Genomic DNA, 21,432 nt, shown 5'->3' on the forward strand with positions numbered 1-21,432 from the left:
GTGTAAATATCAGTGAGATAGAAGCAAACCAAGCACATGGAATGACACAAGATCCCTGGGCAGTTTCCAGAAATCGCAAGTTACTGGTGCTTATTATTGCCTTTCTATCAGGAACTGAAGTGTCTTTCACTTCACATAGTTGATTATTCTCTAGGATACTCCAGTAATGCACATCCCATTTCAATGACAGCCAACAAATCTGAATATGTATTTCCATCATGACCAGCACTTAATAATGAAAAATAACACTAAATATGATTTGTTGTGTCAGTAAACAGTGACATTAAAGTCCTACCCTTCACCAGTAAAAAAAAAAAAAATTTTTTTTTTTTTTTTGAGATTCAGTTTTGCTCTTGTTGCCCAGGCTGGAGTGCAATGGCATGATCTCGGCTCACCGCAACCTCCGCCTCCCAGGTTCAAGCGATTCTTCTGCCTCAGTCTCCCAAGTATCTGGGATTACAGGCATGCACCACCACACCCGGCTAATTTGTATTTTTAGTAGAGACGAGGTTTCTCCATGTTGGTCAGGCTAGTCTCGAACTCCCAACCTCAGGTGATCCACCCACCTCAGCCTTCCAAAGTGCTGGGATTACAGGCATGAGAAGGCATTTTTCTAGAAGCGATGTTGGATTTGCATTGATTTATCATCACTCTTGTCCAAAAGCCCTTGTGACTGGTGCAAACAATACCATGCTGGCTAAATTAAGTAATTATATTATTTTAATATACTTTTGTCAACTCTATCAGTTAAAAATTGGGGGCTTTTGACCCTATCGTTAATATTTTTATTACATAAATTTATTTATATTTATTAATCCTGTCTTTGCATCTGTTTCTCTGAGATCCTGGAGAATTAAAGGATCACAGAGAGCCCTTATACTTTATATGGTATATAGTTATATCATGTAAATAGTATAATTATTTTGAATTTTAACTATAACATCCTTTGATATCTTGTAGTTAAAATACAAAATAATTTTACCATTTTATTTCATTCTTCATGCTTTGATGCTATGGAGCATCAAAATATCAAGTGGTTCCATAGGACACATGAACTTTTCCACACCATGCACTAATTAGCAAAGCTCAAAGAGACCCAGACCTGAGTTTAAGATTTCAAAATCTAATTTAATGCGTAAGAACCAAATAGTAGATCACCCAGATATTAGAAAATAAGACCAATGTCTCCACTTGCTCCTTTTTCATAAAACTTCCAGAAGGGAAATTGTGTTAGCCCAGGACCTCAGAGAAACAGATACAAAGACAGGATTAAATATGTCAGGATTTTAACAGTGGGAAATGCCTGTGTAAAAAGAAATAAAGAAGGAACTAGGAAAGTCTGGGAGAGCTGTTGGACTGCATCCAAGTCTGACCCCAGGATGATGGAGAGAAGGTTGAATGGAAGAATCCTACACTGCTCTGCAGTCTGAGAATTATTTGTCAAAGCCATGGGGAAGTACTCCAGCCTAAGCGGTGGACAAAGGACCCCACCTGTCTTTCAGGACCAAGACAGCCTCAGTATCGCCACAGCACTCAGTCCATTGGTAAGAGCAATGAATGGGAGGTGTGGCTGACTTCAAAGCACAGCAGCTGGGTGCTCTGTCTGTGAGGTGCATTTTCATGCCTGCCAAAGATAGGATGAAGGGAAGGTGCATGAGAGAAGTTTCTCTAAAATCTTTTAAAATGTTATAGGAAACATTTTTTTATCAGACATATATTAATTACTTCATAAAAGAACTAAGTCCACGTAATTTTGGAATAATATCAATAGCATTACTATAAATAGAAAACTGAGAAAAGCATTTTGAATTACAATTTTCAGAAAATGTAAAATCATCAAATCATTTTTAAAAGTCTATAGTTTCATTCAACACCAGGTGGAGCCCTTTTGCTTTTCAAAACTAAAAGAGGAACTTTTTCTTAATTTAATACAGGTTTAGGCTGATTATTTCATAACTCTTAAGTGATCATTTTAAATCATTTTAAGACTTTCTCATTATATTTATCACCATTGTAAACCTGGTTTCTTTCCAAATACCATGGACTAGCTAAAACTGCAATGTTAATATAAAGCCAATTCTAAAAGGTATTGTTAAATATCTAAAATAAAGTTTTTAATAATACTGCTTTAAACATCTGTATACTTTTAAAGGAAAGACTTAAAACGTGATTTAAATTTCATATTCAATCTTAAACAAATCAAACTACTTAAAATACTCTCCCAAATCTCCAACTTGCTACATCATCATTCTTTTATCCAAAATACCTTCTCTATAGAAAATTTATTCCTTTAAAACAGATTTCAGTTAGCAAGCAATGAGTTTCTGAAAATATATATATTAAAAAAGCGAACAAAATTATTAAGTTTTAAAAAACAGATTTCAAGTTATAAAGTATAATATTTTTAATATCTGTCCTGTGCCAATCAGAAAGTATAGGATAAAAATAACAATGTTTATAAAGTAGACATGCTTCTTCCAAGTAAATTGTAATAGCAAGGAGGCATTATTTATTCTGTGTCTATGCCTCAGAATTCTGTCATTCTCATTGCAAGGAAATAGAAACAGATAAATATAAATACACTTTTGTAATAAAAATGTTAATGATAGGGTTAAAAGCCCCCAATTTTTAACTGATAGAGTTGACAAAAGTATATTAAAAGTGTATATTTAATGGCATAGTTTGTATCCATTTTTATTCATCCATCCAAGAAATACAGAGATCTTGCTATATGCTGAAGAGACAGGAATAAATAAGACAATCATAGTACCTGTCCTTGAAAGTTCAGAAGGCATTCAATGAAGCAAGCATTATAATAAAGGCTATTGTAAGTAAGGAAATACACAGTACTCTGGAAGCACCTAGCAAGGGAACCTAAGGGCTAACCTAATCTGGGGGACAGGGAAGACCTTCCAAAGAATTGAAATTTAAGCTGATACTCCTCAGTAGGAGAGAATGACGCAAAGAACAAAAGGCAGGGTTGGGGTTTTTATGTTTATTTTATTTTTATTGACATATAATAATTTTACATAGTTATAGGGTACATGATATTTAGATACACATATATATTGTGTAACCATCAAATCAAGATAAAAGGTAGAGTGTTTAATGTGAGCAAACAGGTTTTAAAAGGCCTTTGGGTGAGATAAAGTAGGTCAAATTCTAGAAGGTAAAAGCATTTCAACATAGCTAAAACACAGAGCTCTAGAGGAAGGGTGAAAATAAAGGACTTGGAGAGATTTGTGAGAACCAAACTGTGGAGGCTCTTTCAACAGAATTAGGAAATTTGGATTTTATCCAAAAACAATGGAAAGCATAAATCAAGGTTCTGAGTTAAAACATGAAAGCATGTGATAACCAGACTTGGAAGTGTTCAGCGTCTACAAGAGCAATATGTTTGATGAATCATCAGTACCTCTACCAAAGTAAACTACTTACTTAGACATGATAATTTCAGCTTTTCTTATCCATTAGAATAGTAGCATTGAAATACAAGCTCAGTTTATATAATGATTGTTGATTTCAATGATATTCTTACCATTACACCTCTTGAAAAGTTATACTGCCTTTCAGATTATCTGTGTTTTTTTTTTTCTTGTTATAATTACCTTTCCCCAAAAAAACATGCTAAGTAGATTTACTGTAAAAAGTGATATTTCAATATTACAATTTTAGAAAACTCCAGTCACCATTTTACTCAATACATTTCTAGTCAGGAAATTTTTAAATGGAGCAAATTTGAATTGAGTTCCATGTTTGGATGGTCCAAAAATATTTTTCTCTGTGGACCTATGCCAACAGATCTATGCTCTGCAGTTTGTGCTGCACATTAGCTATGTCCGTGTGTTTCAAAGCACTGTAATGTCTACCCTGTATTTTTCTTTGAAGGTGTCCTTAATGTTATAAACTTTTTGTTTTTTAAATTTATTTATTTACTTTGAGACGAGTCTCTCTCTGCCTGCCCAGGCTGGAGTGCAGTGGCGCGATCTTGGCTCACTGCTAGCTCCGCCTCCGGGGTTCACACCGTTGTCCTGCCTCAGCCTCCCGAGTAGCTGGGACTACACGGGGTTTCACCATGTTAGCCAGGATGGTCTTGATTTCCTGACCTCACGATCCGCCCGCCTCGGCCTCCCAAAGTGCTGGAATTACAGGCGTGAGCCACCGCACCAGGCCTATAAACTTTAGTTTTAAGTGTAATTTGAGCGCAAATAATCGTGATCTCCCTAAAGTCAAAAAAATTGATGAAGATCATACAGAAAAAAGAATGCACCTTTCAAAGAATGACTCCCCAACCCCCCACATCCTCCTTTGCCACCCACTATCAAGCCATTTCTTCCTCCTTTGGAGAATATAATAAATTTTTATCATGTTACATTTTATGTATGACCTGTTTATTTACTTTCAAGTTGTTTTTATTACTTATATTATTCAAGTGATCTTTTTTCTCTCTGTGAAAAGTGTTTGGTTATCTTGCGTTGAGATGGCATACACTGTAATTTTCCTTATGTTAAGCTTCACAGAAAAAAATTTAAATTTATGCCATCATTTTAAGGCATTTTATTAAAGTGTATTTCTTTATCTCTCTCTTTTTTAACTGCCTGCTCCTGTCTTTTCATTTTTTTCTTTTGGGGTTTTAGTCTCTTTTCACTCCTTGATTTTTTAAATTTAAAAAAAGTGTTATTTAGCTATAATTGACATACAATAAGTGGCACACATTTAAAATATTTAACTTGATGAGCTTTGACATATGCATACGTATAACAATCATACCGATTTCCCCCCACATGAAAAGATGCATAATTTCACATATAATTGGAAATGCCAAATACTAACACAATTTTTCACCTTTCAGATAGGCAAAAATTCAGGAGCTTTTGCATACACACCATTAATGAGAAATGAACAATGGTGTGAACCGGGGAGGCGGAGCTTGCAGTGAGCCGAGATCGCGCCACTGCACTCCAGCCTAGGCAGACAGAGGGAGACTCGTCTCAAAATGAATGAAAAGTTTGAGGGCACTCTCAAACTTTTTACATGGTACTACAAAATGATGTAATCTATTAGGAAGGTATTAGCAAATTGCATGTGCATTTATTCTTTGTTCTAGCATTTTTACTTCTAGGAATTTACCCTGAATGTATACCTCACGTAGAAAAGGTTATCCAATATGGCATTACTGGTAATAGTAAAACATTAGAAACGATCAAAATGCCCATGTATAGGAACCTGGTTGAATAAACAAGATGAAATATTATGCAGGTCTAAAACTGAATTTTAAGAAAAACAAATGAACCTCACTGTATACCAAATTGGTAACATAATCAGAAAAAAAGATAATTGAAGTATCTTTATAGTACAGTAATGTGACTGCATCTTTGGTGTGATATACTGTAAGGACAAAAAAACTGCAAACAATTACTGAACTTATAATGATTTGGGCATAATAATTGTGATCCCAATTTATATGAAACGCAGAAAAGAGCAATTGTGTGAATATATTGATATTCTTAGGAACTGGGGCTCTCTCTGTTGGAGAAGAGAGATGCAAATATGAATTGGGGAAGGAGAGGAAGAATTTAATGGCATTGTTTTGAAACAGGACTTGTTAGTATTGACTCGCGATTTTAAAAAAATATATTTTCTAATTTTCTCCATTGAAAAGGCATGGAAGCAATGACACATCAGTAGCAGTAAACACATCCATTCCCCAGTGTCAAGAACTGTACAGAGTCTGAGATTTTATCCTACTTGAAACCTGACAAGCTAGCCTGCCAGTTTCATGAATGCTGGCAGAACACAAGAAACTCCTGGGTCAGCAACAAAGGACTTTATTATTCATGGAAATAGAGTTCCCAGAGTATCAGTATATGCTCCTGTTCTCCAACCTCAATTCCCACAGAGCAACATGAAAAGAACCAGGTGACATCTGCACACGCAATGGGTTCTGTTATAGGAAAGAAACCCTGAACTTTGCCGAATCTTGTAGAATGGGAAGGCTGTCTGACATTTGCCCCAGAGAGAAACATTATCTTGATTATGCTGGACAGTAAACAAACCTGGCCTTTGCTCTGGAGAAAGACATTATCTCTATCTTCCACAGCCATTCACTTCACAAACACCCTGGAAAAAGGAGTCCAGAACAAAAAGCTGGGACTCCCTCCCTCACAAGGTGCACAGAAATGTGAGAGACCTGCACAGAATTGTCTCTCTCCCAACAGTCATATCTTGGTGTCGAAATACCACTCCTTACTTTTAAATAAATACATAGATAATTTTTAATGAATTTCTTTGATAAATAGTTGATTATAAATTTGGAGAAAGGAAAGATCAAGGTAAATTTGAAATATTGTATTGTGTCGGAAAGTAAAAGAATCCTGAAAAATTGATGGAGATGTTCAAAGGAACATTGGAGTCAGAACAATTTAAGCATCAAAAAGGATAACTATGGAGTGGATTTTAACACATTAAATAGAAAAAGAATCCACAAGGCAACAGTGATCCTTTAAAAAGGTAGAGTGAGTTCATCCTTAGGAGAATGCCAACTAATAATACAAAAGCAATGAGAGAATGAGAAAATAGGTATGAATCTTCCACGGACACCAAAACTCTTGGTTAAAAAGTTATTGAGGAACACAGACTCCAAACATCACTCCAAAGATTGTTTATTGATTACAAATGGGAAAAGTTACTATTACAGTGGAGAAATCTAGCAGACACCACCTGAACCAAGTGATTAATTACCAATGATGGGGCAAGTTGACATTATATGCAACCTGGAGGGATGCATTGAAACCAATATCACCTATGTATTATTCATATTAAAACATGTTTAACCTGATACAGTCATAAGGAAACTATAAGATAAATCCACATCATGGGCCAGGCATGGTGGCTCATGTCTGTAATCCCAGCACTGTGGAAAGCAAGGCAGATCGCTTGAGCCCAGCAGTGCAAGGCCAGTCTTGGCAACATGGCGAAACCCCATCTCCAATAAAAACGCAAAATAAATTAGCCAGGTGTGGTGGCACATGTCTGTAGTCCCAGCTACTGGGGAGTCTGAGGTGAGAGAATTGCTTCAGGTTGAGAGGCGACGGTGCAGCAAGTCGAGATTACGTCACTGCACTCCAATCTGGGTGACAGAGACCCCGTATATATTAAAAAAAAAAAAAAAAAAATTCCAAATTATGGACTATTCTACAAAACAACTGGCCTAGACTTTTCATAGATGTCAATACCAAGACCAGAAAAATAAAAGGACTGGTAGTATGTTTAAGATGAAAGATTAAAGAGACATGACAACTTAATGCACAAATAATTACTGATTGGCTTCTAGTTTTTTTAAGAAAGACTAAAATACTCTTGAAAATTTTGGAAATTTGAAAATGTGGACCATTTATTAGATAACACTAATGTGTCAGTAATATTGTGATAATATTGTGGTTATGTAACAGAATGTTCTTTTTCTTTGGAAACAGATGTTAAAGTATCAGGAATAAAACAATGTGACCTCCGCAACTTATTTTCAAATAATTTGGAAAAACAGATTATGAATGTAAAAAATGCTCATTGATGAATTCTAGGTGAAGGGCATATAGATGCTCATTTCAACTTCTTTGAGGGTTGGCAATTTTTCAAAATAAAAAAGTTGTGAAAAAATTAATAAATCACATTCCCTGGTCATCTTTCAAACCTGTATTCCTGATCTCTTGCAAACGTTCAGCCCACCCATTTTTGTGATCATTTAAATTTCCTCTTTTGAAACATATTGCCTGTTTTCTTATCATTTTATTATGGAGTATATTGAAACTGTGCATGGAATTTTGCTATCAGAGCACATGACTTCGACCTAGGGTAGATAATAGCTTTTATTTTGTATAAACATTATGTTTAAAATCTTGAATTTCTAGGTTATCTACACTAAGATTACACCTTAACTGATTTTCAGGTCTTTCACCTGGTTCATAACTGATGATACATAGATAAATCTAATTTGGATTAATTTTTCATATATTTTCAATCACTGAAATTAATATGACTTTTTGTCTATTCATGTAGTTACCCCTTTATTCCATAGTCATTAAAATTCTCAAAATAGCTTAGCAACAAGCAATATCTTCAAGTATGTCGCTACCTATTTTGACTTTCCAGTATTTATAAGTTGTTAAACTCATCCAGTTCTACCTTTCCTTTTGGAGGCCTCTATTGATCACAATTCTATTCCCAGAGACTTTTCGTTTTATGCCTCTAAGACTTTTTCCACCTTTTAAATTGTCTACCCACCTCATCTTTTCCCATTGTAACATTGACAGGAAATTTTGTGAAAGGCTTTTTGAATGATAAAACAAATTATGTCTATTGTTTCGGTGCATCCTATTCATATATGCCCCCCAAATTAATTTATGAGCCAGACATGATAACATTGAATAAACTGTGCTGTCTTTTCCCCACAGAACGCATTTGCTTAACGTTACCAAATTCCCTTTAGTCCATTAAAGATCAGAACACAGATTTTTTGTGCAACCACTGCCTTATTTCCTTTTAGGTTTCCTCTCACTTCCTTAATTCTCAGTTATGTGAACACGCCATCCTTATTTTTACAACTTCACAGTATAATTAATTATATCTGGACCACGACAGAGTAAAAGACAATTAACAACATCACCGCATCTTTGTAGCATTTCACTGTCTATTCCTACCACCTACAGGTTCTTACAGATGCTTATGCTTACCTTTCATCTGTGTCATGCCATTAAAAGGAGAGTGAAGGGTGATACCATGCATTATGAGACAGCATTACTGTTAGCAGCTCACACAAACATGCAGCATCCAACTGAATGTTCAAAACACACTCCCATACTCTAAGACTGAGTTGTATCTTTCAAATGAAGAAGTCAGAGGTTTTGCCACTGGTGCTCTATGCCATTTAATGAATTTCCAGCTCCTGAAGAGGGAGGTATATGCCAGGTCCCAGAGAGAAGAGAGCAAGGAAAGAGCCCTTTACACCTATTTTGTTGTAAAGGTTTGCACACAGAGAGGATTTGGATACCAGCAAATAAACTTTTTTTTTTTTTTTTTTGAGGCAGAGTCTCGTCCTGTCACCCAAGCTGAAGTGCAATGGTGTGATCTCTGCTCACTGCAACCTCCGCCTCCTGGGTTCAAGTGATTCTCCCGCCTCAGCCTCCCAAGTAGTTGGGATTACAGGCATACGTAACCATGCCTGGCTAGTTTTTGTATTTTTAGTAGAGACAGGGTTTCACCATGTAGGCCAGGCTGGTCTCATTCCTGACCTCAAGTGATCCACCTGCCTCGGCCTCCCAAAGTGCTGGAATTACAGGCATGAGCCACCGTGCCCGGCCCCAAGTAAATAAAACTTTATCTACCTATCTGCCTATCATCCTATTTATCTATCACTCCACACACATATTATTACTCAATGTTTAGCATGAAAACACCTGAATATGCATTCAGGGGTCCAGGAAATGGCAAGAGTGTATCAATTGGGTATCAGATGGTAGTGGTAAAGATGCTCCTGCTATCTTCCAGAGAGACAGCAGTGGGACAGCCTGATACAGGGCAAAGCTTGGTATATCAGAGCTGAAAGCTAACTCCTGAGAAATGGCCAGGATCCCTAACCCTAGAGGATGCTGAAAATCTAACAAGATGCCTCATCTGGCTAGGAAGCTAGAACAAGAACCAAGTGATATAGGGTATCAAAAGCATTTTTAATGGATGATATAATGATTTGCATTTGATAATATTCATTAAATATTTGTTAAATAAATAATATGCATGAAGAAAAGTCAGAAATGTTAAATTGTTATAACCCTGCCATTATGCCTCTCAATGTCTGCAAGAGTATACACATATGGAACATTACCAAAAAAAACAGTGTTACCAGAATCCTCCTATCATAAGCACAGAGTTCAGCAGGTAAAAAAACCATTTCTTTCCTGTCTACATTACATAGGCTGATGTGTACCCAGAAGCTCTGTCTTCCTTATTCCTTCTTAGCCCCCACCTCACCTCCCACATATTCCAGCCTCCCCCTGCCAGGTGACCCACCATTCTGGGGTATTTTGTGGGCAAGGTCCTTTTAGGTCTACTTTTTGTTCCATTTTCCAATGTAATGATGGATTCTCAAATTCTTCAGAAAGGTGAACCTAACTGGAGAACCTTCCTGACTACATATGTACTGTCCTGAGGGTAGAAGAACACAATTAAACCCAACATGTCAAGGGTAGTCAAGTATTAATACTCCATTCCATACTTTGACTCATGCTATATCTTCATCCTAGCGCAGAGAGCGCATAAATGGTCACTACGTTAAAGCTGCAAGGGTGAGCCAGTATTGGAATGGACACCTGTGGCCACCGGAAATGCCAGAGAATAAAAAGAATTTTAGAAATTCTCTAAGGACTCACACGCCACTTCATTTTTCTGTTCAATACTAGATTCCACTAGTGCAACATCCTTGCCAGGGGTCCTGAAGGATCTGTGGAAAAATCTTCTTCCAAGCTTATCCAAGTTGCTGGCAGAATTTAGTTCCTTGTGGTTGTAGGATTGAGACACCCTTGCCAGCAGTCAGCCAGGGGCCACTCTGCTTCTAGAGGCTGCCTCTCCATCTGCAAATCAGCAATGCCCCATAGAGTTCTTCTCAAGAGCATCTCCTAACTTCCTCTTTTGCCATCAGCTGGAGAAAGCTCTCTGCTTTTCGGCTCATGCAATTAGATCTTTCCCACCCAGATAATCTCCCCATCTTAACATCAACTGTGCCATATAATATCAGATCATTACAGGATTGATATCTCAGCACATTCTCAGGTTCTGAGGATTAGGGTAGAATGTCTTTTGGGGACCATTTTAGAAATCCTGCTGACCAGTGCCCTGAACATGCCAGACAAGCTCTTTACATTGATTACCCTGGTCATCCCTGTCTTCCTTTCACCACACCAGCATGATCTTTTCTATGCTGTTTTCAAACCTCCATCCCCTACCTGCCCTCTCATATTTAGCAGATGATCTTGTCTCCCATCTCACGCACCCAAAAAATAGAATCCAGCTGTCTTAGTTTCCTAGGGTTGCCAAACCAAATTAATACAAACTGGGTGGCACAAAATGACAGAACTTTATCTTTTCACAGTTCTGGAGGCTAGAAGCCCTAAACCAAGGTGATGAAAGGGCAGTGCTCTCTCTGAAGGTTCTTGGGAATGATGTGTTGCATGCCTGCTCCTAGCCTCTGGTGCTGGCAGCAATCTTTGGCATTCCTTGGCTTATAGATGCATCACTCCGATCTCTGCCTCTGCTGTCTTATGGCACTGTCTTTCTGTGTGTGTATGTCTTCCCTCTGTGTGTGTATGTCTCTCTTCTCCTCTCTCATAAGGACACCAGTTATATTGGATTAGGACCCACCCTAATTCAGTGTGACTTCATCTTAACTTGATTACATCTGCAAAGATACTCCTCCAAACACAGTCACATCCAGGTACCAGAGGTTAGGATTGCCACATGTATTTTGAGGGGACATGAACCAACCCATAATGCCCCCTGACTGGAAGACTCCATCTTCTACCATTTAACTTACAAACCTTCACACCTGCCCTGATTTGTCGTCTACAGGATACTAGAGAGCAGCATCCCCTCTCCTCTGTAAGACAATCATTTTCTTTCTTTTATACTCAGCCTCTTCCTCTCAGTTATTTAATAGATTATCCTCACAGTCATTTTAACCTCACTCAAGCCTCTGACATTATAATAAGGTAAGGGAGGGAGGAATAGAAGGAGAAAGGAAGAAATCTGCCTTAACACCACATTAACCCATAACTAATTCTCTTCTGATGCAAACTTTGCAAAAGAGCTATTTCTGCCCTTTGCCTGCACTTCCTCCCCTCCAACTCACTCTCCCAGCTGTCTCAATACATCTCCCCACCACCACTACTCCATACAATCAGCACTCACTAATGACCTTCTTGTGCCTAAATTCAAAGAACATATTTCAGGCTTCATCATCCTTGACTTTCCAGTGGAAACATTACGTTCCCTTTGCTTCCGTGAGTTAAGCCCTTCCTTTCTCTGGCCATTTCTCTGTGTCCTTTCCAGGAATATATACTTCTATCCTGCCATTAAATATTGCTGTCCTTCAAGACTCACTCCATTCGTAAAGGAAATGACAACAACAACTAAGACTCATTCTTGGCTATCCATTCTTCATAGAGCAAACCAGGGTGAATTTTTCAAAATATCTCACCATGTCATCATGTCAGTCCTCTACTTAAAACTCTTCAATGACTTTATTTTGTTGCACTGAGGATAAAGACCATAATCTTTAAGGTAGTGTATATAATCTGGCCTCTGCTTGCCACGTATACCTAGATACAGAAGTTGGAAGAAGAGAAAGAATTTTTAAAGATGTGCCGGAAATTTCTATTATTAAAAAGTTAAAAAAAAAAAACTCAATAGATATTGGAAAGGATGTGGGGAAAAGGGAATACTTTTACACTATTGTCAAAAATGTACATTAGTACAACCTCTGTGGAAAATAGTAAGGATATTTCTCGTAGAACTAAAAATAGAATTACAATTCAATCCAGCAATTCCACTTGTAGGTATCTATTTTTAAAAAATCATTAGATCAAAAAGATACTTGCACTCAAATGTTTATCACAGCACTATTCACAAGTAAAGTCATGGAATCAACCTAAGTGTTAATCAATGGATGATTAAATAAAGAAAATGTGGTATATATACACCATGGAATACTATGCAGCCATAAAAAATGAAATTATGTGTTTTGCAGCAATATGGGTACAGCTGAAGGCCTATATCCTAAGTGAAGTAACTCAGAAACAGAAAATCAAATACCACAACTTCTCACTTATAAGTGGGAGCTAAGCAATGGATACTGTATTGGTCTGTTCTCACACTGCTATAAAGACATATCTGAGACTGGGTAACTTATAAAGAAAAGAGGTTCAATCACCTCACAGTTCTGCAGGCTGTATCAGCTTCTTCTGAGGAGGCCTCAGGAAACTTACAATCATGCTGGAGGGCAAAGGGAAATCAGGCAAGGTCTTCACATGGCTGGTAGGAGAGAGAGAGTGAAGGGGTAAGTGCTACACATGTTCAAACAACCAGATCTCGTAAGAACTCACCATCATGAGGACAGCAGAGGGGAAATCCAACCTCATGATGCAATCACCTCCCATCAGGTCCCTCCCCCAACATTGGGGATTACAATTCAACATGAGATTTGCGTGGGAACACAGAGCCAAACCATATCAGATACACATGGACATAGAGAGGGGAATAATAGACACCAGGGACTCCAAAAGCACGAAGAGTAGGAGAGGAGTGAGGATTGAAAAATTACCTATTGGATACAATGTTCACTACTTGGGTGATGGGTACACTAAAAGCCCAGACTTCACCACTACACAGTATATCCATGTAACAAAACTGCACACATATCCCTTGAGTATATAAAAAAGAAAAAAAAAAGATGTGTCAAGAATTCTTAGACAATTCTACTGAATGAGTTTTTTTCCTAACCACCTTTCATGTAACAATGCTCAAGTATTTCCAAGAGGGTGATGGACCACAGAAGAAAGTAAAATCAGGAGATTTATGACAGATTGGTGAGTTTGATGGATCCTAATCCACTCCTCTGGTACAATGTGTTTGTTAAAATCTGGTACACAGAAGACAGAAATTTATATGGCACTTGAGTAGTGTACAATGGTAGCCACTTTAACACTGTTGTTTATATTGCAATTCAATAATTTGTCTGCATCTTCTACACTTGAATGACTGCTAAGCCTGCTTGTTTTCCTGATCTATCATAATTATTTTTTAAATATGTGCAAAAATACATACACATACCTTTTCCTTTTTGAGTTAGGGTTTCCAGACTCCAGAAATTTTGTAAGAGTCAACACATTTCCAATTTTTTATTCACTGCAATTTTGGCAAGCATACCTTCCCTATTTTCATTAATATCATTGATTAAACTATTAAATAGAACTAGGTCAGGTATAGAACCCTGTAGCAAGCCAGTGAAAACAGCTCTTTCAAACTTCAAGTCAATACTGAGTTGACCCAGGATTTCACCTTCAGAAGCAACCATGATCCAGGATGCAGTCACTCAATATATATGGATGCTTGAGGTCAAATGATGTACTATCGAATAGATTCCAAAGCTTCTTGACATCATTTGACCTCAAAAAGCCTTAGAATCTATTAGAGGAGATCAGTTAATACGTGATGCATTAAAAAATAGTACCAATATACTATGAGCCGAAAACTAGTGTGGTTTTTTTCTTTTTTAAAAAAAAGGTATTTATTTCTCCAAGGCAAAAGTCTAAAAATCATTATGGAAACCATTATTGATAAAGGTCAGAAAGGATAATGACACCTAAAATTAATGAAAAGGTATGGCTCTGTCCTGATTTATCTGGTAGCTGTCAATTTTTATTTAAAAATCTCTTCTATGAAATGCAGAAAATTATGGCAATCATAACAATGGAGTGTGCCTCTTCTAGTCCAAGGTGAGACCTCCAATTATGCACTAAGATACCATTTTCTCCTAACTCTGGGACATGGCAGTACCAATGATCCCATTTTTCTTTTGCATCATCAACCTCTCTCTCTGTACAGGTTGTTCAACTCAAAATACATGCTGCAAATATTTTCTCTTATTGCATCATCAACCTCTCCCTCTGTACAGGTTGTTCATCTCAAAATACATGTTGCAAATATTTTCTCTTATTTTCTTTATATTGCTATAAGGAACTTATGATTGAAACAATCCAATTAATATACAAACATAAAAACATGGTGAGAATCTTTTAGTGGTAAAAGTTTCCATGTGAAATGGATTATTCTGTTATGAGATATAAGTTGTCATTGTCTAGAATAAATTTAAATGTATAGAATATTTTCTTGCCCACAAGTAGCTGTAGATAAATCCTACTTTAAGAAAACATATGTAAATGAAGATTTATTTTGAACATGTAATTGAATAGCAATTTATAACATCATAAACTTTTCACACAAAACATTTTTAATGTTTAATACTGACTTCTTTTTCAACTTTCACTTTACATTCAGTGGGTACATGTGCAGGTTTGTTACCTGGGTAAATTACCTGATGCTGAGGGTTGGGATATGAATGATCCCACTACTCAGGTACTGAGCATAGTACCCAACAGTTTTTCAACCCTTGCTCCCCTCCCTCCTTTTCCCCTCTAGTAGTCCCCAGTGTCTATTGTTGCCATCTTTATGTCCATGAGTACAGCATGTTTAGCTCCCACTTGTAAGTGAGAACACGGACTTTTCACAAAATCTAAAGTCAGAAGGAAAACTTACCTAGTAGTTTCAAACAAAAGATAAATTATTATGGCTTAAAAAAAGTAACAAATATCTGATTTACTTAATAACTATTCTCTATATAAAAGATTCGTAATGGTCCTTTTTTAAAATGTAGGCTACCCTTGTACCCTTAAATGATAAAATATTTAGCAAAACCACTGATGTATATCTGAGAATGGTAATGTGAAATAGATAATAACTGGAAATTTTTATCCACAAATTCAGTTGCCACCAACTATTCTTCAAATCAATCTGGTTTTTGTTTTGTTTTTTTGTTTCTAAGAGAGGGGGATCTTGCTGTGTTGCCTAGGGTGGCCTTGAATTTCTGGGCTCAAGGTATCCTCCCACTTCAGCCTCCCTAGTGGGACTATAAATCATTCTTTTCACACATTTACATTCCCACAATGGATTGAATACATTCTGATTATAAAAATAATATATATTTATCATAAAAAATGTAACATGGAAAAGTACAAGAAAAAATAATTCATAATTTTACTTCCAGATATAATCACTTTTAAGATTTGGTGCATGTCCATCCAATCAATTTCCCAATTTTTACATAGCAACAAAAAACTGAATGTACAATTTTGTCTCCTGAATATTTACTAAAGTTTAAATCATAAATATTTTCTTATGCCATTAAGCATTTTATTTAAACTTCCTTTTAATAAATATACATTAGATCATTGTATGAATGAACTTTAATCTATGTAGGTAGTTATATTAATTTTGGACATTTCTACCTTTCATATTTTTGCTATAATAATGTACTGCAACGAACATCATGACCCTCACTTTTTATCATTTTCTTGGGATTAATTTCTGAATCAAAAGACATAAACATTTTCAGATTTTTGAGGCAGTGGACTCAAGAACACAGGTACAGTGTAGACCAGGGGTAAGGCAACTTATTGAAAAGAGAGGAATTAAGTAAAAGTCTATATGCTAAGAGATGGGGCCTCCATCATTCACCCTCTTAACCCACTTGGCAGCCAGAAAGACATCCCTGATTGGAGAAATGGACCCAAGAGAAAAGATCTGCAGATAATGACATTTAGAGGTCCTACAGTGAGTAGCCAAGTCCCAGCTAATTACCCTAAAGTTTAAAATTAATCTATTACCATTTATCATTAATCTATAACCTATGGTAGCTCACATTTTAAACTACTATGCTCCAGTTTCTCCATTTATTCTCCTTCAGTGGTTCCCCTTACCATTCTGGCCGGTTCTGACTTAGGGACAGTCTAGAGAAAGAAGTCACACACTCGTCACTTTTCCCACGAGGGAAAAACCACCAAGCTAATTTTGTCTTCTCTTGGCCACAGGCCACAGAATAGTTCACTGAAATACCTAATGCCCTAGAGTAGAGACTGTCTCCTGGGGTCAAGTATATTTTAAAGCAAATAAATCCCCAAAAAAGAGAACAGAGCCACACTAGACAAGTCGGAGTCCACCTTTTATTCACTCTTGTACCTCCAAGGACTAGAACTTGGCCTGGCACATGGCAAGTGATAATACACATTTGCATGGACGGATGAATGTATATGGCTTCTTTAGGCTGAATTTTAACTCCCACCAAGAACAGACAACTACCTTGCCTCTCTTCCCCACTCATTTTCGGGTCTTCCACATAGCAGCCAGAGCCTCAGAGACCCTTGAGAGTTTCCTCCACTCCTCCCTCGTTTGTGGCCCTGGAAGCTGCAGGTGGTAGTTTCCTTCGCTGGGGGCGGCGCCTGGGCGCCGGTGTCCCCGGCCGAGGCGGCCTCGCTGTCCTGGAAGGGAGGGTGAAGAGCTGCATCCCGCACTAGGCGGCGAAAGAGCGCAGCGCCAGGCGGCGGGGTCCGGAGGCTCTCGACGGCTCGCCCCCAGCGCGGGAGACGGGCTGTGTAGTTGGGCCAGAGGAAGAGACCGGGAAACCCAGACGTGGAAGAGGGGGTAGTCTGGACTTCGCGAGCCCTGGTGGGGGTGGTGGCCCACAGAGCGCCCACCTGCCCCGGGCCCCCGCAGCGAGGAGTGGCCGCGCCGCCCGCCAGTGAGCCGGGCTCCGAGACCCGCGGGGGAGCGCGCGGGCGAAGGAGGGGCCGCCGTCGCTAACACGGCCGCCTTCAGCCCTTGGCTTCCGCGCGTCGGAGGCTGGCAATTCCACGTTCCCCGCGGCGGCCGGAGTCGTGCGGGGGCCAGGCGGCTCGGCGGGCGCCGGGGCTGGCACCTAGGTGACCTGTCGTCCGCCCCTGCAGCGAGTCTCCAGTGGGCATGTTTCAGGTGGGCAGGTCCAGCATCCCCAAACCTGCCCCCCGCAGCCTAGAGGACCTGGACTCAGTGCAGCGTGTCCTGTTACACAGGTCAGTGCAGGGCCCCGCGGAGCGGGGCGAAACCGCCCTCTTGCCCCGGGGATGTGGGCGAGGGAGGGGCCGCTTTTCTTTCTGGGGTCTTTCTGGAAGCATCTGACTTGGGATTCGCCTTAGTGCGGCGCTGGCCGCGAAGGGCCGTTGGGACCTGCACCCCACCCTTTCCAGAGTCGGGTGCCAGCGATCCACCCTGTCCCGCTGCCGAGACTGGCCCCGCGCGGGTCCCGGTCACCCATCTCCTCCGGAAAACGCTACCTTAGGAAGAAGAGAAGGATTAAGCGAAGCTGTCCCTTAACACCTCCAGTCTTCTTCCAGGAAGCTAAGAGTTTTGTTTGAACTTTAGTTGTGACTGGAATGGAAAAGAGCTGCTTTTTTAACAAATCTAATTCTACCCCACCCCCCTCCCACACACGCGCGCGCATGCGCTCGCTCCCACACACCAACAACTACACAAAAGAAATTTAAGAGTTTCTCTCGGAAGAATGAGAACCCCAACTTTCCGAAAGCTGCTAGGGCATTAATTTTAACCGCTGGTACTTTCGTCCAACCTTACCCTTTATGCAAAATAGACTAACAAATATTAAATCCCATGGTTACAGTGATGGGTGTATAGAAGAGAAAGAAATAGTCCACATGAAGAGCAAATTGTCTTTCAATTTTAAGAAAGGATGGATGAAATACCAGGCAGTTAATGCTGCTTTAGTTCTAGGAAGGCCTGGCCTTCATAAGACGTTGTAGGGGGGGAAAAAAAAAACTCTTAGAAATATATCTAAAGTGTCTCTTGAATACATTTGTGGCGAGAAAGAGTAAGTGGCGCTTAGTAAATATCTGTCAGAGGGAGGTTTATGTGAGCCCTCTCATCTGTAAACGTTTCAAGTGGCCCTTTTAAGTCTTTGTACAAAACCATATGAGCTGTAGAAATCCTGTTCTATTGGATGTGTGAGTAAAAAAGAAAGACAGTGTGCAAGGGAGAAATCGGGTGTCTGCGATTTCAGAGCTGTCTTCTGAAACCTGCAATTTTCTGCAGCTGGTTTCCCCCAACCCCCAAAGAGCCCCTGCCATACAAAATAAAATATTATTAAACGAGCAGTGAAAAGGGTATTCTGTTAAATTCCCAAAAACAATTCCCCCTGCATTTGATAAAATTATAGTCCAGGAATAAATCCCAAGAAGCATTAACTAAAAACTCATTCACAGCATGACTTTGTTGTAAAGCTGGGAGAGGTGCTAATTTTAAAAGCTTAAGACCTTGCTGCAACAGAATTTCTTCATATTTGTCATGTTTTAAATGTCGAGTGCCAAAAAATTTCAAACTGATTAACACTTTAGGAGTTCAGATCCAAAGCACAAACCCGTCCGAATAAACCAGGCAAAAGAATATGTTTAAGCTGTAGTCATGAAGACTGAGATGATTATTTCGGAAGTAATGGAATATTTCTAGAATAACCTGCTCAGTATTAGAATGAAAAGCTACTTTATCTGAATTACAAATAACTGCTCCCAAATGCTAGAGGAACCAATGGAATCTGGAACTATAAATGTGTTTGTCAGTATCATGGCTAACAGTGCTTTCTTTTCAACATTATACGAAAATCTTTTTGCTACTGCAATAAATTACTCTTATTAGTGGTTATGTATTAATGTTTTCAAACACACATTATAAAAAACTTCGACATCTGTAGAGGTTTCTCTTTCATTTAATGAAGCTGTATTTCACACAAGTTCACATCTAATCAAATGTCTTTTGCTTGTATATATAGATTTGTTTAGGCACAATATTATAGAAATTAGCGAGATCTGATAACCCTTAAATCATACTCGTACTTACCATAGTTCTCATGAACCATATCAATGCATGGCCTTTTTTAAAAGTATTAATATTACAAAACTTTTATTTTTTCCTTTAAAACATCCATTGTAAATTATATACAAAATTTTGGCAATTGCATTAAAGTGACTAGCAGCCGTGTTATTAAGAGAAAATAACAGACTATTCTATTTTATTTTAACGTCTTACTTTAAAGGGTAAGTCTTGTGAGTGTGTACTTTTTTAAATTATTTGTATATTTTCCATTGCAAATATGGTTTTTAAAATGTAGAGCATTAAATTGTTGTGCTTTTGAAAAAGATACTTCAGCCAACCCAAAATTAAAGCAAAGTTGCAAACTTTTCTCTGCATGAGGTGCTAACATCAAAATGTCAATACTAAAATAAAAATAGCTCAGCAAAATAAATTTAGTTATTCTGCTTTTTGAAAAAAGTTACACATAAGTTGTCTGAGTCAAGGAAAAGCATCAGTATTGCATTTCTCAGTTACTTTTACTTACATTATTTTTGTGTCATCTTGATTATAAGAAATAACCAAACAATCCTCTTAATAGTATTTTGCAAAATTTTTTTTAAAAACCCCACATGCACAATACTATTGCAAATTAATCATTTCCTTGGAGTCCTAATTCTTCTGTTGCACAGTAGTTGTGTGACTTGGCAAGATTTTTCACTTATTTGTATTTTCCCCTGTTCTTTCTTTAATATTAAGGGATAATACCCACCTCACAAGGTGTTGGTGTGAATTTCTGATGATATGGAAGTGCTTTATAAAACTAAAGTTCTGTCAAATATAAGGGATTATGTTAACAACTGTTCTATGATAAAAAACTAAAACAAAACACAAAAGGATAGCTATTCCTAAAGATTCTGAGAAGATTCAGCCAAGTGACTTTGCCCAAGGCCTAATAGCTAATGAATGGTGCTGGTCCAGGCTAGCGTGCTGGCTTTTTGACCCCCTAAGCCAGTGGAGAAAGTGAACTAGAGGTGATTCTCAAAATTTTCGACGACCCAAATTTCATACTCTTACCAAAGGTGAAAATATGCAAATTCAAAATACTGCAACTATCCAGAATTCTCAGGGGGTATGCCCAATTAAGTAATATTCCTGTTAGTAAAAGAGTATGTAATATCTTTTTAAGTTCTAAAAATAAAAACTAAAATGAATAATTAAAAAACCAAAAGCTTTTGAAAATATAATAAAGTACACACTGCTCTGTTTCTTAAGGTATAAGGCGTTAGATTTCAAGGGTTATCTCATTTGATTTTCAGCAACCCTATATAGTAGGCAGGGATTATTATTGCTGCCTTCAGATGAGGAAACTGACTTCGTCCACTTCCACTTGGTTACTGGTGCCAAAATCAGGATGAGAACTTGGATCCCCTGACTGGAGAATGCATGGCACTTACAGATTATCAAGTATTTTTTCCAGTTGATGTCAAATTATTGTAGGATTCAACAATGCTGTTAATTTTTTTTTTTTTTAGGTGCTACTTAGGGCATTTGGCAGTCATTTATAAACTATGGTTTTTTGGTAATTCTCATGTCTGCCTTTTGTTTTTTACTTTCCTCTTCATCAGCAGATTGTCGGCCATCAACAATTTCCAGGGTTGTTGCATTCCTATTTTAAGGGAGCCGCCTTTCTTTCTGATCGGCAGCTATAGTGGTAGAACAACTTGCCAAATTTGTTATAATTTGTAAATGAAGATATAAAATGAAAAGAAACAGGAGTAAATGAATTGGGTTTTGGGCTTGAGCTTTGTGCCATCTATTTTAGTCTCACTTGTGCTTCTGGATTCTCATCTGTATTCCATTCCTATCGAAATGTGGAATATATGATCTTATTGCAGGTACGTTCCATGCATTTTAACAAGTAATTCTACTTTTATA

General features: G+C 38.1%; 1 protein-coding gene and 1 long non-coding RNA gene across 3 annotated transcripts in view; one reads left to right on the top strand and one right to left on the bottom strand.

The window, feature by feature from the left end:
* LOC140712025 (uncharacterized) overlaps positions 1-18,123 on the bottom strand; it is a 30,792-nt gene extending 12,669 nt beyond the window's left edge. The window contains exons 1-3 of one of the 2 annotated variants that reach the window (XR_012093431.1): positions 17,970-18,123; positions 12,977-13,077; positions 11,160-12,365 (exon numbers count right to left, since the gene is read on the bottom strand). This is a non-coding gene — a long non-coding RNA (uncharacterized lncRNA). Of the gene's footprint in view, positions 1-11,159; positions 12,366-12,976; positions 13,078-17,969 lie in introns of those variants that run through there. The other variant, XR_012093430.1, reaches the window with a different exon arrangement.
* The window catches only part of INTU (inturned planar cell polarity protein), a 105,169-nt gene continuing 100,793 nt past the window's right edge, over positions 17,057-21,432 (top strand). The window contains exon 1 of the mRNA XM_007999753.3: positions 17,057-17,708. Coding sequence (XP_007997944.2) covers positions 17,620-17,708 — 89 coding nt within the window. The 5' untranslated portion in view covers positions 17,057-17,619. The remainder of the gene's footprint in view (positions 17,709-21,432) is intronic.

This window comes from Chlorocebus sabaeus, chromosome 7 (genome assembly GCF_047675955.1).
Source record: "Chlorocebus sabaeus isolate Y175 chromosome 7, mChlSab1.0.hap1, whole genome shotgun sequence".
NCBI classification, from domain to species: Eukaryota; Metazoa; Chordata; class Mammalia; order Primates; family Cercopithecidae; genus Chlorocebus; species Chlorocebus sabaeus.